Consider the following 14,612-nt stretch of genomic DNA (forward strand, 5'->3'; position numbering starts at 1 on the left):
TAAATTATTAATATAAGTTAATAACTGAGTAAAGGATCAATTAAATAACAAGTGAAATCTAAAACTGTTATTTATGGCAAGGATAGAAATTTTTCCATTTTTTAAGCCACCTTTAAATTTTTCACTTTACGAGTTCTAAGTAAACTCATTTAATGGTCAATTATTTTGTAGATATAAACACAACTAGGTTCAACGATACCAAAGCATGTATTAGATAACCCAAAATGGGGGTTTCCATTAACAAAATTCTCATTTTATAAAAATATGACTATGGAATTTTAAATTATGCAGTGTGATATAAAAGACACAAATTATTAGCTCTCAATGTGTTTATTCAGTTTTTTAAAAGAAATTTAATAGCAGTTTCTTCCAAATTAGAAGGTTATTATCAAATCATCTGATATATTTAAGAAATGTATACGACCAATAAAAAGCAAATAAAAGATGGCTAATGTTTCATACATTTAAAATCTTATTTTATAAAGAAACTCAGCATCTTCCTGGGAATGTAACATTGCTTTAATAATGCCAATTGACCAAATAAACCCCTGAGTTCTTGGGTCTACAAACAGTTATGTCCTTCTCTTTTATCCAAAGAATAAAAAGGTTTTCTTACTAACTCCTGAGTTTCTGGTGAAATTACCTAGTAGGTACATACCTTCCCAACCTATCGAAAACTGGGGCACTTGGTTTGCTTACATTGTTAAAGAATAAGTCTAACTGAAATGTGTGCGGCGAGGTCTCCCTGTGAATGAAACAAAGTTAAAACATCAGCCTTTGCAATAACCAGTTCCTAAATTAAAACAAAAGACAAAGTACAAATTTAAACCAATTCTAGAATTATCTTAAGATTTAAATAAAAATATACAGTTAATTGTAATATTTTCTATAGTCTTACTCATATTCAATTCTCAAATAGACAACTATTCACTTTGAGTATTATTGAAAATGAAATTTTAATCAAGTATCATTAGCCTGGTACTTGGGCCATTCTAACACACATAAATATTTAAAAATTTTAATGTTATACTATAAAAGCAAATGATACTTAATTGTGACATCTAATTTTATAATTCTTTATAGCAGGATTATTCCCTTCCATTAGCAGAAAAGAACCAAGAGTTAACTAATTTCAAGTGATATAATTACAATTTGATTTCAACTTAATCCACATTAATACAAGATTACAATTTTAGCATCAGTGCCTTAAATTGTGACTTAAAGCCTAAATTCCTATTTGTATAGCAACAATTTACATAAATATTTTGATTCTTCTGTGGATATACATAGTTAAAAGTAAGTCCTATTTAATTTGTGTTAGAATGAAATCCCACTTGATATATATTTCACCCTTGGCTAAAATTCCTTGGACTTAACTGAAAACCTCGATTTTAAATACCATATATTTTATTTACAAAAACTCCAAATGGTAAAAAGTATAATGCCCAGAGTATACCAAACAGATTCCCTCAGGCACTGATAGAAGTACAAACAATACAATCGTTCTGAAAGGCAAGATGGCAATAATATTCAGAAGAATGAGAAAATGTTCACACCATCTGATCCAGAAATACGTTTTTCTAGGAAGTGTTTCTATGGAAACACTGTTATACAAACAAGATTTTTTTCAAGAGGATGCTCATCATACTCTTGTAATTTGAGAAGTAAAAAAACACCTAATGATCCTCACATAAGAAACTAGCCAAATAGGGATCCCTGGGTGGCGCAGCGGTTTGGCGCCTGCCTTTGGCCCAGGGCGCGATCCTGGAGACCCGGGATCGAATCCCACGTCGGGCTCCTGGTGCATGGAGCCTGCTTCTCCCTCTGCCTGTGTCTCTGCCTCTCTCTCTCTGACTATCATAAATAAATAAAAATTAAAAAAAAAAAAAAGAAACTAGCCAAATAAATTACAGTACAGTAGTACCCCCTTATCCACAGGGTACGCATTCCAGGACCCCAATGGATACCTGAAACCACGGAAAGTAATGAACCCTATATATACTATGTTTTTTCTCATATATATATATATATATATATCAACATATATATACCTACAATTTATATTTAGGCACAGTAAGAGATTAACAATAACTAATAATAAAACAGAACAATTATAACATACAGTAATAAAACCTGTATGAATGTGGTCTCTCTCAAAATATCTTACTGTATGGTACTCACTCTTCTTGTGAAAGGAGATAATAAAATGTCTATGTGATGAGATGAAGTGAGGTAAGTGACATAGGCATTGTGACTGAGCATCAGGCTACTCCTGATCTTCTGACAATCTATCAGAAGGAGGACCATCTGCTTCTGGACTGCGGGTGACCGCAGGTAACCAAAACTCAGAGAGTGAAACAGTGGATAAGGGGGGGTCTACTATATAGTCATTCATTAGATTATGCAACCATTAGAAATTATATTTTCAAATAATATTTAATGATGTAAAAGTAGTCCTGACCTAATGTTAATAAGTAAGATAAAGAAATACATAAAACAGTATATAGTTGGGTCAGAGTAGCATACCTTTACTTTACCCAAATTCAACTATGTATGTGCATGTTCATCTAGTCTTTCCCTCCTATTCTTCTTCAAACTAGACCCGGGCCTTCAACACCTCAAGGAAAGGAAAAAAGGGCTCAAATGCAAATTCTTTACTTCTAAGGCCCCAAAAACTCAGGTGCTAGTCACTGAAAAGTAATTTAAAGAATCAGTGGTTGGGCAGCCCGGGGGGCTCAGCGGTTTAGCGCCACCTTCAGTCCAGGGCACGATCCTGGAGACGGGGGATCGAATCCCACATGGGGCTCCCTGCATGGAGCCTGTTTCTCCCTCTGCCTGTGTCTCTGCCTCTCTCTCTCTGTGTCTCTCATGAGTAAATAAATAAAATCTTAAAAAAAAAAAAAAAGAATCAATGGTAACTTGCACTAGACTTTCATCTTAAAACTTGCTGACTCTAAAACTTAACCTCATGTGAGACAGGACACTTACAAAAAATAACAAAATATACAAACACATACATTAAATAACACAATGTATCAAATGTAAGGATTTTCTCAGGACAGAGGAATTAAAGGGATTTTAATTTTGCCTATACATTTCTGAGTTTTATAATGAGAAAAAAACACTAAAGTATGATGCACAAATATCACTTGATCTCTAACATTACTTCCTGACATTATATTTGCATGACTGTATTAATACTTCATTTTACTGTTCTATAACATACTATGTATAAAGTTGTTTCTGATAATTTCATGTTTGGAATTTTTAAAACATAAACTGCCATTCACCCCCAGCTAAGAAACAGAAGAAAGGGGACCCCTGGGTGGCTCAGTGGTTTAGCACCTGCCTTCAGCCCAGGGTGTGATCCTGGGGTCCTGGGATCAAGTCCCACATCAGGTTCCCTGCATGGAGCCTGCTTCTCCCTCTGCCTGTGTCTCTGCCTCTCTCTCTCTCTCTCTCTCTCTCTGTGTGTGTGTGTGTGTGTCATGAATAGATAAAATCTTAAAATAAAAAAAAGAAAGAAAGAAACAGAAGAAAGAAAGAGGAAGGAATATGTAACAATACTCCTACCAATTAAGGCCAATAGCAGAGGTCCATTTTACCAGCTGTTCTAGCCAGCCTCCAACACAGCCGTCAAAGACCCCTTGCTCCTGGTATTCTCATCACCTTTGTGTAGTTCCCTCACATGTTGTACCAGCAGAATATGTAATCAATAGAATATGGTAAAAATGGCAGTATGTCATTTCTGATACTAAGTTATAAGGCTATTCTCCATGTTGTGTAAGCAGCCCCATAGAGAGGACCTTCTGAAAGGAACTGAAGTCTCCTAACAATAGCCATGTGAGTGAACTTCTAAGCAAATTCTCCAGCCCCCAGTCAAATCTTCTGAGACCGCAGCCCTGGCCTATATCTTGACTATAACATCATGATAGAACTTGAGCCAACTAAGCCATTTCTGGTTTACTGACTCTCAGAAATACTGTGAAGCAATAAATGTTTACTGTTTTAGGCTACTAATTTTGCTGTAATTTGTTACGTAGCAACAGATAACTAAAAGACCTTCCTTGACCAAAAGAAGTACAATTACATAAGACTGTTAGATACCTATCACTCTCCCGTCTTTCAAACTCTACATACATCCCCCTTAAAGGAAAAAATAGGAAGAAATTATAGGAAAATATAAGTTTTAATTTCCTTAAACATGGAAAAAAGATAGGAAATAAATTATGATTTCTCATTATAAACATTAATACTTATTGTTTTGTATCTGTTTTACTTTTGAATGGCCTGAAAACCTTTGAAGATTTTAAATCTATTTCTACAAATAACCAACTACTTTTTATAATTAAGAAGAAAAGAGCCCTTAACTTTGAATCTGTACCATAACACTGACTACTAAGTACCTGGTTTAACTCTTACAAGTAATTAAGTTTCACAGCATGCACATAATGAAATGTGATATTGAGACTATGAGCTAAAAACTCATATAAACGTAAATGAAATGTGGTATTGAGACTATAAGCTAAAAACTCATATAAAAGTATCATATATATTCATGCTTCCACAACCCAAATTTGGCTTATATTTCCAATTCATGCAGTTAAAATAAGATGAGAATGATTATTCATGTTACAACAAAGATCAAATTCCTCTGTTTTAGGTCAGTTGTTAAAGTTATCAAAATACCACATCAGGGACCATGTCTCACATTTTGTTTATTCCCACAGAGCCTAAGAGAAAGCATCAAACAACTACTTGCTAATTACAACTAAAGGATAATGTGAAACTAAAATTTATAAAAAGCCCCATGTATCAGGTTACAAAGATCATCATTAAGTCATGAAAACTGATATGATATAAAAGACATATTTCCAAATATTCAAACTCTTATTTATTTTCAAGGAAAAAAAATAGTTAAAAATACTTCATCTAAAAAACACCCTTTATCTACGAGATTGTGCCACCCTAGAATATCTTAGAAAATATAAACACATTTCACCAATTAAAAAATAAATAAAATTTCATCTAGCACTTAGATCAAATAATTGTTCTTTTCAAATATATAATGAATACATGGATTATATAAAAGATCTATAATCAATTATAATATAATATAATATAATATAATATAATATAATATAACTATCACTGAATAAAATTTTAGGGTTTTTTGGGATTTTTTTACTTCCAAAATATTACCTTAAATTTCTGCATTTAAGAATATGTCTAGGACAATCTTATTCACAAACACTTTTAAAAAGAAAGTGACTTACCCGTATGCTCTATTATCTGGCAGGCTGCTATGAGCTCTTACTCCTGGGGGTATGACTCGGACTTCATTGATATAAACCACACAGGGAAAACGAACTACATCTATGTGAGAACTTTGCTTTTAAAAAAAAGGGAAGGAGAAGGACACACTGTAAGTAAAACACTCTGTCTATTCAAGATTTATTTTATCTTCAGTTAATTTCTTAATCTTAAACTCCATATCATTAAACCTGCACTATCAGATCATTTATAATACTGTAGAAATCATGTTTTGAAAATAGCTCCTGATTAAATGTACCTAGTTAAATCTCTCCATTGTATAATAACATTTTCTGCAATGTATCTGCCTCTCTGCTGATGTTCTGAGGCCAGTATAGACCCCACAATCCCTTACTGTGAAAGATGTCTTTTATAATCCTGACTTACTAGGTTTTCAGAAAGGTAATATGATAAAAATACTGAGTATTACTCAACACCTCCTGCTTCTGGGGGCAGTACCTTGTAATCAAAACAGTATTTCTGCAACTACATGTATAAACATTCACACTAAATAAAGATTATGAGTACCATGTCAGTTCAATCAGACTGCAGGACCAAATGAATTCAGGGCAGATTTTTCTACAATTTTGAATTTCTGAATTATAGATAAGACACTGCAAATCTGTACTTTAATTTGCTTAATTTAAACTTACATACTAACTAATATCAAGAGATCAAATACTTAATAGTTGATCCCTGAAATTCAAAAAAGAATCTACAAACTGTTTATCACAATAAAGAAATGTACAGCATAAATTATATTCAGCATACATTTATTTCTATGCATTATTTGACACACTATCAGACAAAGGTGGCTTTTGTGATCAATAATTTAAAAAGAATTTTTCATACTGTTTTTGGACTTAAATCAACTCTTTCTAGCAGTTCAGTTAACCATGATTACTTAGTGATCAAAATTCATGAGAAGAATGGTTCGTGTTATTTGTATCTAAAAAGACTGAATCCTGAGTCTCTTAAAGTTACACAAAATATCATGCATATCAACAGACAAAAGATTATTTAAGTTAGTCTTTCCTAAAATGTGAGAGAGGATGACTTCACAATTTTGCATTTTAAAACTCAGAGATCGGGATCCCTGGGTGGCGCAGCGGTTTAGCGCCTGCCTTTGGCCCAGGGCGTGATCCTGGAAACCCCGGATTGAATCCCACGTCGGGCTCCCGGTGCATGGAGCCTGCTTCTCCCTCTGCCTATGTCTCTGCCTCTTTCTCTCTCTCTGTGACTATCATAAAATAAATAAAAATTAAAAAAAAAAGAAATCTTATAATGTTTACTATTCAAATGCATTTAAAACCTCTCAAAGATATAAAACAAACAAGATAAGTGCAAAGTGAAGCTGACTGCTAGCTATCTTTCAAAACCCATTTTCTTCTTCTGCTAATTAAGCCTGAGCTGGGCACAAGTGAATGAAAGACTGGATTTCCCAGACTCCTGGGAAGCCAGTGTGGACATCTGATCACTAAATTCTGACAGATGGGATGGAAATGGAAATGTGGCAGGCAAATCTGGATCATGTCCTTGCGGGAAGGTCCAGACTTCAGAAACTCCTATTTCTTGTTCCAAAATTCTGCTGCTTTTCTAGAACACCAATGGTATGGGTAAGCTATCTTGGACAACGCAGGCAATACCCTAAGGATGGCAGAGGAACAGTGTAGAAGGAATATGGGTCTCTGACCTGGTGGAACTGTCATATTAGCCTTAGAATATTTAACACCCAGATTGAGAGAAAATCCTATTTTACCAAATCTACTGTTATTTTGACTTTTGTGACAACACTTGAACTTGTATCCTAATTATTACAAATACACCATTGATATTCCACAAATACTACAGATTTACATAAAATAAATTAGCATTTTTATCTCAAACTTTGGTGCTTTGTTTCCTTCCTGTAAGGAATTTTTTTTTAAGACTTTATTTATTTGAGAGAGAGTGTATGCGTGAGCAAGAGAGGAGGAATCTCAGGCAGACTCTGTGCTAAGTGCAGAGCAATGATGACCTGAGCTGAAACCAAGAATTGAAAGCTTAACTGACTAAGCCACCGAGGTGCCCCTGTAAGAAACTTCTCTACTTATAAAGTGTACTAATATACAGAAGCTCCTTTGTTTACATGTTATAAATTCTCATTAATATGTACAAAGAAACTTAGAACAAAGTTCATTAATTGCATCCTCCTCTACCCTGCCCTATACTGATTAATTAATGGTATCAATAGTTAGGGTATAATCACTGTGGACCTAAAATAAATGAACTTAAAGGTTTTATGAACAGCCTTTCAAAATCTATTTTGTTTGTAAATAGAAGAATTTCTGTAGAAGTTGCTGCCCCTTTTATTCAATATTTATTTCTAAACATTTTGAGGTATCTATTATGTTCCAAGGAATGCCAGGTCCCAAGGACACCAAGACATAATTCTCAGCCATTAAGGAAGAGACCATCTATTGTCTTTTGACAATATATTGACATATATTGCTATGATACACACTCACACAGGATACTGTTGAAAGTCAAAGGGGGTACTTATCAGATTGTGGGCAAAAACTTGTAGCAAGAAGAGTCAGGAAACATTTCTCAAAAGAAGTATCACCTGAGCTAAGTAAGTCTTTAAGGAAAACAAGAATCAGTGGAAAAGGAGGAGAAAGAACAACTTTCCAAGCAAAGGGAGAAGCATGCACATAAGGGAATACAAACAAGAACTTGGAAGGTTCAAGAAACTGTAAGCATAGTTCACCGTGACTAGAGGGCAAAATGGGAGAGAAAGGGAAGTGGGGCACAGAAACTAAACACAATCAATAAAATTACAAGAAATACAATTTTCATCCATTGCCATAAGTCAATTCCAAATCTAAATCACCATTTAGGACCTCCCTCCCAAACCCCAGACTACTATCACCGACTGCCAAACAGACATCTCCACTGGATGTCCCTCTGGTAGCAAAAACTCAACAAGTCCAAAACTGAAATCTTCTGTATCAGTGATAGCAACATCATCCACACAATGGCCAAGACAGAAACCATTACCATCCTTTGCTTCTTTCTCATTTTCTCACCTAAATCATTCATTTAAAAACATCAAGTCCTATTATTAAACCTCTAAACAGCTCTCAAATCTGTGTGTTTCTCAGGGTGCCTGGGTGGCTCAGTGGATTAAGCATCTGCCTTTGGCTCAGGTCATGATCCCAGGGGCCTGAAATCGAGCCCCACTTTGGGCTCCCTGCTCACTGGGGAGACTGCTTCATCTCCCTCTGCCCCTACTCCCCAACTCTGCTCTCTCTCAAATAAATAAAAAATAAATAAAATTAAAATATCTTTAAAAAATAAAAAAATCTTTAAAAATCTGTGTATTTCTCTCCATTATTGCTGTCACTTCTCTAGTTCTAGACATTATTCACATTATCTGGATTACAGCAATAGGATCCTAACTGGTTTTATGCTTCTTTCTTGCCCCCCTCCTCCTACTGCAGTGTGATCCTTCTACAAGGTCAGTGTATCACTCCCCTGTTCCTTAATGTCCCCAGGCCAACTTCCTTGTCTAAGAAACAAGTACAGTCTTTTCTTATCACTATAAATTTATAGACCCAACATACCATGCTCTTTCTCACCCTCATGCCCTTACTCATGGTTTTTTTTTTTTTCTTACTCATGGTTTTATCTCTACTCCCATAGTCCTCTCTCCCATCTCCTTTTAGATGTCTACTTTATCTTGAAAGCTGTGCCAAAAAAAAAAAAAAAAAAAAGCTGTGCCAGAGCAAGTCTAAATGGGTGCCTCTCCTTCTGAATCAAAAATCTCGTATCAAACTAAACTGTAACTGCTTCTTTTCTCTCTCCCATTACAACGGTATTTCAAGAAGACAAAAACCAAGTCTCAGTTTACTGTTATATTCATAGTGCCTAGCATATTCATTTAATGAATGAAAGACTTTTAAAGTGCTTAATAAAGGCTGACTGAATTATGTTTTCAGAGAGTAAAAATATTACAGTGAAGTAGGGGCTTAAGATATCTCAAAGGATACAGGGGTGCCTGAGTGGTTCAGTTGGTTAAGCATCTGACTTTGGCTCAGGTCATAATCTCAGGGTCTTGGGTTCGAGCCCAATGTGAAGCCCCACATCAGGCTCCCAGCTCAGCAGGGAGTCTGCTTCTCCCCTCCCTCTCCCTCTGTCCTTCCCCCTGCTCATGCTCTGTCTCTCAAATAAATAAAATCTTAAAAAAAAAAAGATATCTAGAGTGTCTAGAGTACATAAATCTAGGAGCACAGGTTGGTAATGGGAAATCATGGAAAACTTATGATTGTGAAGCTAACAAGGTGGTGAAGAAAAAAATGGTCAACTTCCAGGACTTTGAACCAGTCACCTTCAGAAAGAGTTCCTATGTGTTTCGAAGTCACAGTAAAACAGTCCCCCCATCCTTACTCTTCTATCCCTGAAAATATTTTCTCTTCTCTTTTTACCCTCTCCTTAAGGAGCTAGCTAAGGCTATCTCATCTATTCCTACCACTTCCATTATTACTTCTATTCATAGAAGTTCTAAATTGGTTTCTTAAACTCTAAAAGTAAGACTGGGAAACCTGGGTGGCTCAGTGTGTTAGGTGCCTGACTCTTGATATCAGCTCAAGTCATGATCTCAGGGTCACGAGATCTAGCCCCATGTCAGCATCTGCACTGAGCATGGAACCTGCTTGGGATTCTCTCTCTCCCTCTCCTTCATGCTCACATTATATATATATATATATATATATATAAATAAATATTCTCTTTACCCCTCTCTCCCCCTCCCACCCTGCTCTCTCTCCCTAAAAAAATAAATAAAACAAAATGAAGCAGGATTTTCTAGAATCAATCATTCCTGTAAAACTATCATTTAACCCAGCAATTCCACTCTAGCAAGTAATAAGTAATTAAAGATGCATTGGGGTGCCTGGGTGGCTCAGTCAGTTAAGTGTCTGACTCTTGATCTCAGCTCAGGTCTTGATCTCAGGGTCATGAGTTCAAGCCCCACACTGGCTCCATGCTGGGCATAGAGTCTACTTAAAAAAATAAAACTAAAAAAAGAAAGATGCATAAAATAACTTTTATACCTACAATTTACAGACTTCAAAAACGACACATCACTGTAAAAAGTTAGAAAACCAAATGTATGAGATTATATAAATAACAGCACTACCACTTAAATATTATGCAGTCATTAAAAATGGTATTATATAGAATATCTAGGGAAAAAAACGGGATAGCTAGAGGACAAGTATAAGAAAAGACATACTATAAAAAAGAGGCATACTTTTTACTATATATCTTTTTGTACCTTTTGAATATGTACCTCATACATGTCTTTAGTCAAACTAAAAAGATAATGTTTTAAAATGAAGTATACTTTTAAAATGTTACATAGGCATAATTGATCTACAAAGATATAAGACAAACTGTTAGGTGAGAAAAGAAACCATGAAACAGTATTACAGTATAGTACCTCAATGTGAGTGATGGGTGCATACATTTAAGCATATATATCTATAAGAGGATTTGGAAAAAAATTAAAAAGCTATTATAGCTCGGATTAAGAAAGATAAGACTATGAAAGCCTTTGCTTTTCTGTACTTTATTTTTCTATGATGGAATTAAAATTTACTAAAATAAGTTATTTTTTTTATTTTTAAAAGGTTACATAAAACCACAAACACAATTTGTAATTCATTTAGCACTACTAAAACCTTTTTCAGGGTTCCTCCTGGGAAATTTGAATAAATATCTTCTTCACCAGATTACAAACTCCTATGAAAGCAAGGGCAATGGATTTTGGGAGTTTCTGTTTGTTTTCTTTTTTGTACTCTCCCTCATAAAGCTCTACCTCACCTTCAAAAGTATTTTTCATAAACAATTGGAAAAGAGATTCCCAACTTCCTACTGAGCAAATCTCTCTGGTGAACCACTAAACACACCAAAAACTAAAATATCTTGTTCCCATCAAACCCAACTCTAGACTTCTCCATTACCATCAATGGCCCCATCAGTTCTCTAGTCTCCAAAACTAGCACTCCACCATTTTTGACTATTCTTTCTTCCTCACACAATCAGTTACCACACTGTTAAATCTATAACCAAAATTTATCTCATACCTATCCCTTCCTTAGTCCCACTGAGAATGGCGCTGCCTTAGAGCCAGGAAATATGTCTGTATGCCTTCCTTCATCCAGCTATGTCACTTTAGGAAAGTCACGTAACCTCTCACACTCAGTCTCATCTATAAATTGGGGATAAGAATCTTTCAGAATTCTTGAAAGGATTAAAGATAGTGTATTTCAATACGCTGCACTACACCTTGCATAAAATAAGCATTCAATAAATGCTGGCAATGATAACTGCCTATCCACTAAACCTGGAACTTCCATTACATCTCACTTTTTCTTCTTGATTTGCCACCTGTAAATTTTCTGAACCATTTTAGGCATTACTGATCAATTAATTGACTTAATGTATTTTACTAGTCATTTAATTTGCTTGCTCAGAAACTATTTCCTACAAAATAAAGTCCATATTCCTTTGCTGAGCATTCAGCTAACTCCATGATCTGGCTTCAAACTGCCCTTCAGCTGCCACTTCACTCTAGGACTTTTGGAATACTCCACAGAGGACTGGCTACTCCAGGACAATGCCCTGCTTTCTTATACACAACTGTGGGACATTTCCTCTTCCACCAAAGATCCAACTTCACATGACAACTACTTTGATGATGTCTTTCCTGATATTCTCAAATGAAGAGTCATCTCTCCCTCCGCTGAAATTACATAGCCTTTGTTGGTAGCACCTAAAGGAGCTAAATAAATATTGACTGGGGTCCTAATGTCAGACACATAAAGATTATAAACCCTGGGGCACCTGGCTGGCTTAGCAGGTGGAACATGCAACTCTTGAACTCGGAGTCAGGAGTTGGAGCCCCACACTGGGTGTGGAGCTTACCTTTTAAAAAAAAAAAAAAAAAGAGGAGGGCAGCTCTGGTGGCGCAGCGGTTTAGCACCACCTGCAGCCAGGTATGATCCTGGAGACCCAGGATGGAAGACGTCAGGCTTCTTGTATGGAGCCTGCTTCTCCCTCTGCCTGTGTGTCTGCCTCTATGAATAAATAAAATCTTTAAATAATAAAATAATAATAATAATAATAATAATAATAATAATAATAAAGAGACAGCAGCCTGGGTGGCTCCGTGGTTTAGCGCCACCGGGCCCAGGGCCTGATTCTGGAGACCTGGGATCGAGTCCCACATCGGGCTCCCTGCGTGGAGCCTGCTCCTCCCCTTCCCTCTGCCTGTGTCTCTACCTCTCTCTACCTCTCTCTCTCTCTCTCTCTCTCTCTGTGTGTGTCTCTCATGAATAAATAATTAAAATCTTTAAAAGAGAGAGAGGTGATAAACTCCAAGGGATCCCACTGCTTCTGTATGCACTGACCACATTCTAACTCGGACCCTAATTTTGTGGCCCCAACTCCAACACTTAGTCATAACTCCGTGGGAACAAACAGCTCGATACTCCATATCCCCCACAAGCCCGTAGCCTTCCCTCAGGACTCGGTTCGACCGTGAGCTCTACCAAGCCTCCCCCGATCACTGCCAGAACCGGCCCTCTCCTGGTCCTCGCTGTTTGTCTAAGAACCAACGGAGCCACGCTCGACCCGTACACGTAGGAGTGAACCAACACTGATTTCCCGAAACTAGAAAGCCACGGACTTCTCATAGGCTTCTTTCACTTTTAATAGTTCTGCCTGTACATATGACGGGTTTGTTCTGATCCAACTAACTCCAGGGGGTTTCTGGAGCCCCGCTGACGTACGGCCGCAGAGGACGGTCGTGGAACAAGACCAGGGGACAAAATTAAGAGACCAGGGCGCGCCCGGGGAGGGGGCCCCGCAGGGAGCGCCTGCCTTGGACCCAGGCCGTGACCCCGGGGTCCCGGGATCGAGTCCTGCGTCGGGCTCCCTGCGTGGAGCCTGCTTCTCCCTCTGCCTGGGTGTGTGTGTGTGTGTGTGTCTCTCTCTCTCTCAGGAATAAATACATAAAATCATAAAATAAAGCGACCAACAATTTCACTGTTTGTAAGACGCGCGGGTCTCGATTTTTACACAGGAAACGGTCGGAAGAACCAAAGTCAGTCAACTTTTTATTTTGCCACACACACAGCGTTACGGTCGCAGCCGCGACTCCCTCGTCCTCACTGTCTCCGACCAGGGCCAAAGGGTCGCTCCGAGCCCACGTCGGAGGAGCCGCGTGCGCCCCGGGTCCCCGTGGTCCCGCTGCGGACTCCGTGAGCGCTCCCGCCGGCCTTCGGGGGCCGTTGACAGGCCGGCTCCGTGCCGCGCAGGGGTCCCGGGGTCGGCGCCTCCGGGACGACCGCCGCGCCTCGGCCGCGGCCACGCTCCGCTCCGGCCCCTTCTTGGCGAGCGCTCCCCACGCCAAGGGCGTCCGAGCGAGCGGAATCTAGGCTCAAGTGCTGCGGTGAGGCGGGCGGGCGGGCGGGCGGACGGCGCAGACCCGAGCGCCCCGCCGGGGGCCGCGCACCGCTGAGGGGGGCGCCCCCCGGTCCGCCCCCGGCGCTGTCAAGCCCCAAGCCGTCCGAGCCCCCGCCGGGCTGCCGCGGCCCACGGCGCTCCCACAAAGGGGCCAGGCGGGCTGAGCGGCCACCGCGCCCCGACCCCGCGGAACGGGGGGGCTCCCGCCGCCCGGCCTCAGACGTGGTGCCCACACCCAGGCGGGCGGGGGGGGCGGGGAGGGCGCCGCGTCTGTGGGGAGCCCAAGCGGCAGCCGGCGGGGCGAGGAGTGGCGGCGCGCCCCACGGCCCCCTGAGGGTCCTCGCGGCGAGAAGCGGCGTCGGAATCAAGTCCGGGAGCCTTACCTCAGCGCTCGGGTGTTTAAAAGTGTCTAAAAATAGCAGCTCCATCGCCGAGTCCACCGCCATGTTCGCGGCGGGCGGGGGCCCAGGGGGAGGACTTCCGGGGCAGCGCTCCAGCCGCGGCGACGGCGGCTCGCGAGACGCGGAGCCCGCAGCACTTCCGGTGCCCAGCGCGCCGGCGCCGCGAGCCTCGGCCTGCCCGGAAGTGCGGCGCCGCGGCGAGCCCCGCCCCCGCCTTCTGCCGCGCGGCCGGGGGCGCCCGGGAGCCCGGGGAGGGGCGGGGGGCGGACTACGGCGTCGCCGGCGGCCCACGGCCTCCACAGCCTGGCCTTCTAGCGCGTTGCCGGGCCGCGACGGCCTGGGGGGCGGGCCGAGTGCCCCGCGGGCTGCGGGGAGGGGGGCGGAGGG

At 40.0% G+C, this 14,612-nt stretch overlaps 1 protein-coding gene across 1 annotated transcript in view; it reads right to left on the reverse strand.

Moving 5' to 3' along the window:
* VIRMA (vir like m6A methyltransferase associated) overlaps positions 1–14,325 on the reverse strand; it is a 58,867-nt gene extending 44,542 nt beyond the window's left edge. The window contains exons 1-3 of the mRNA XM_055303382.1: positions 14,208–14,325; positions 5,277–5,392; positions 659–745 (exon numbers count right to left, since the gene is read on the reverse strand). Of these exons, the coding sequence (XP_055159357.1) occupies positions 659–745; positions 5,277–5,392; positions 14,208–14,270 (266 nt within the window). The 5' untranslated portion in view covers positions 14,271–14,325. The remainder of the gene's footprint in view (positions 1–658; positions 746–5,276; positions 5,393–14,207) is intronic.
* Between the last annotated feature and the right edge of the window lie 287 nt (positions 14,326–14,612).

This window comes from Nyctereutes procyonoides, unplaced genomic scaffold (genome assembly GCF_905146905.1).
Source record: "Nyctereutes procyonoides isolate TBG_1078 unplaced genomic scaffold, NYPRO_anot_genome, whole genome shotgun sequence".
Classification (NCBI taxonomy): domain Eukaryota; kingdom Metazoa; phylum Chordata; class Mammalia; order Carnivora; family Canidae; genus Nyctereutes; species Nyctereutes procyonoides.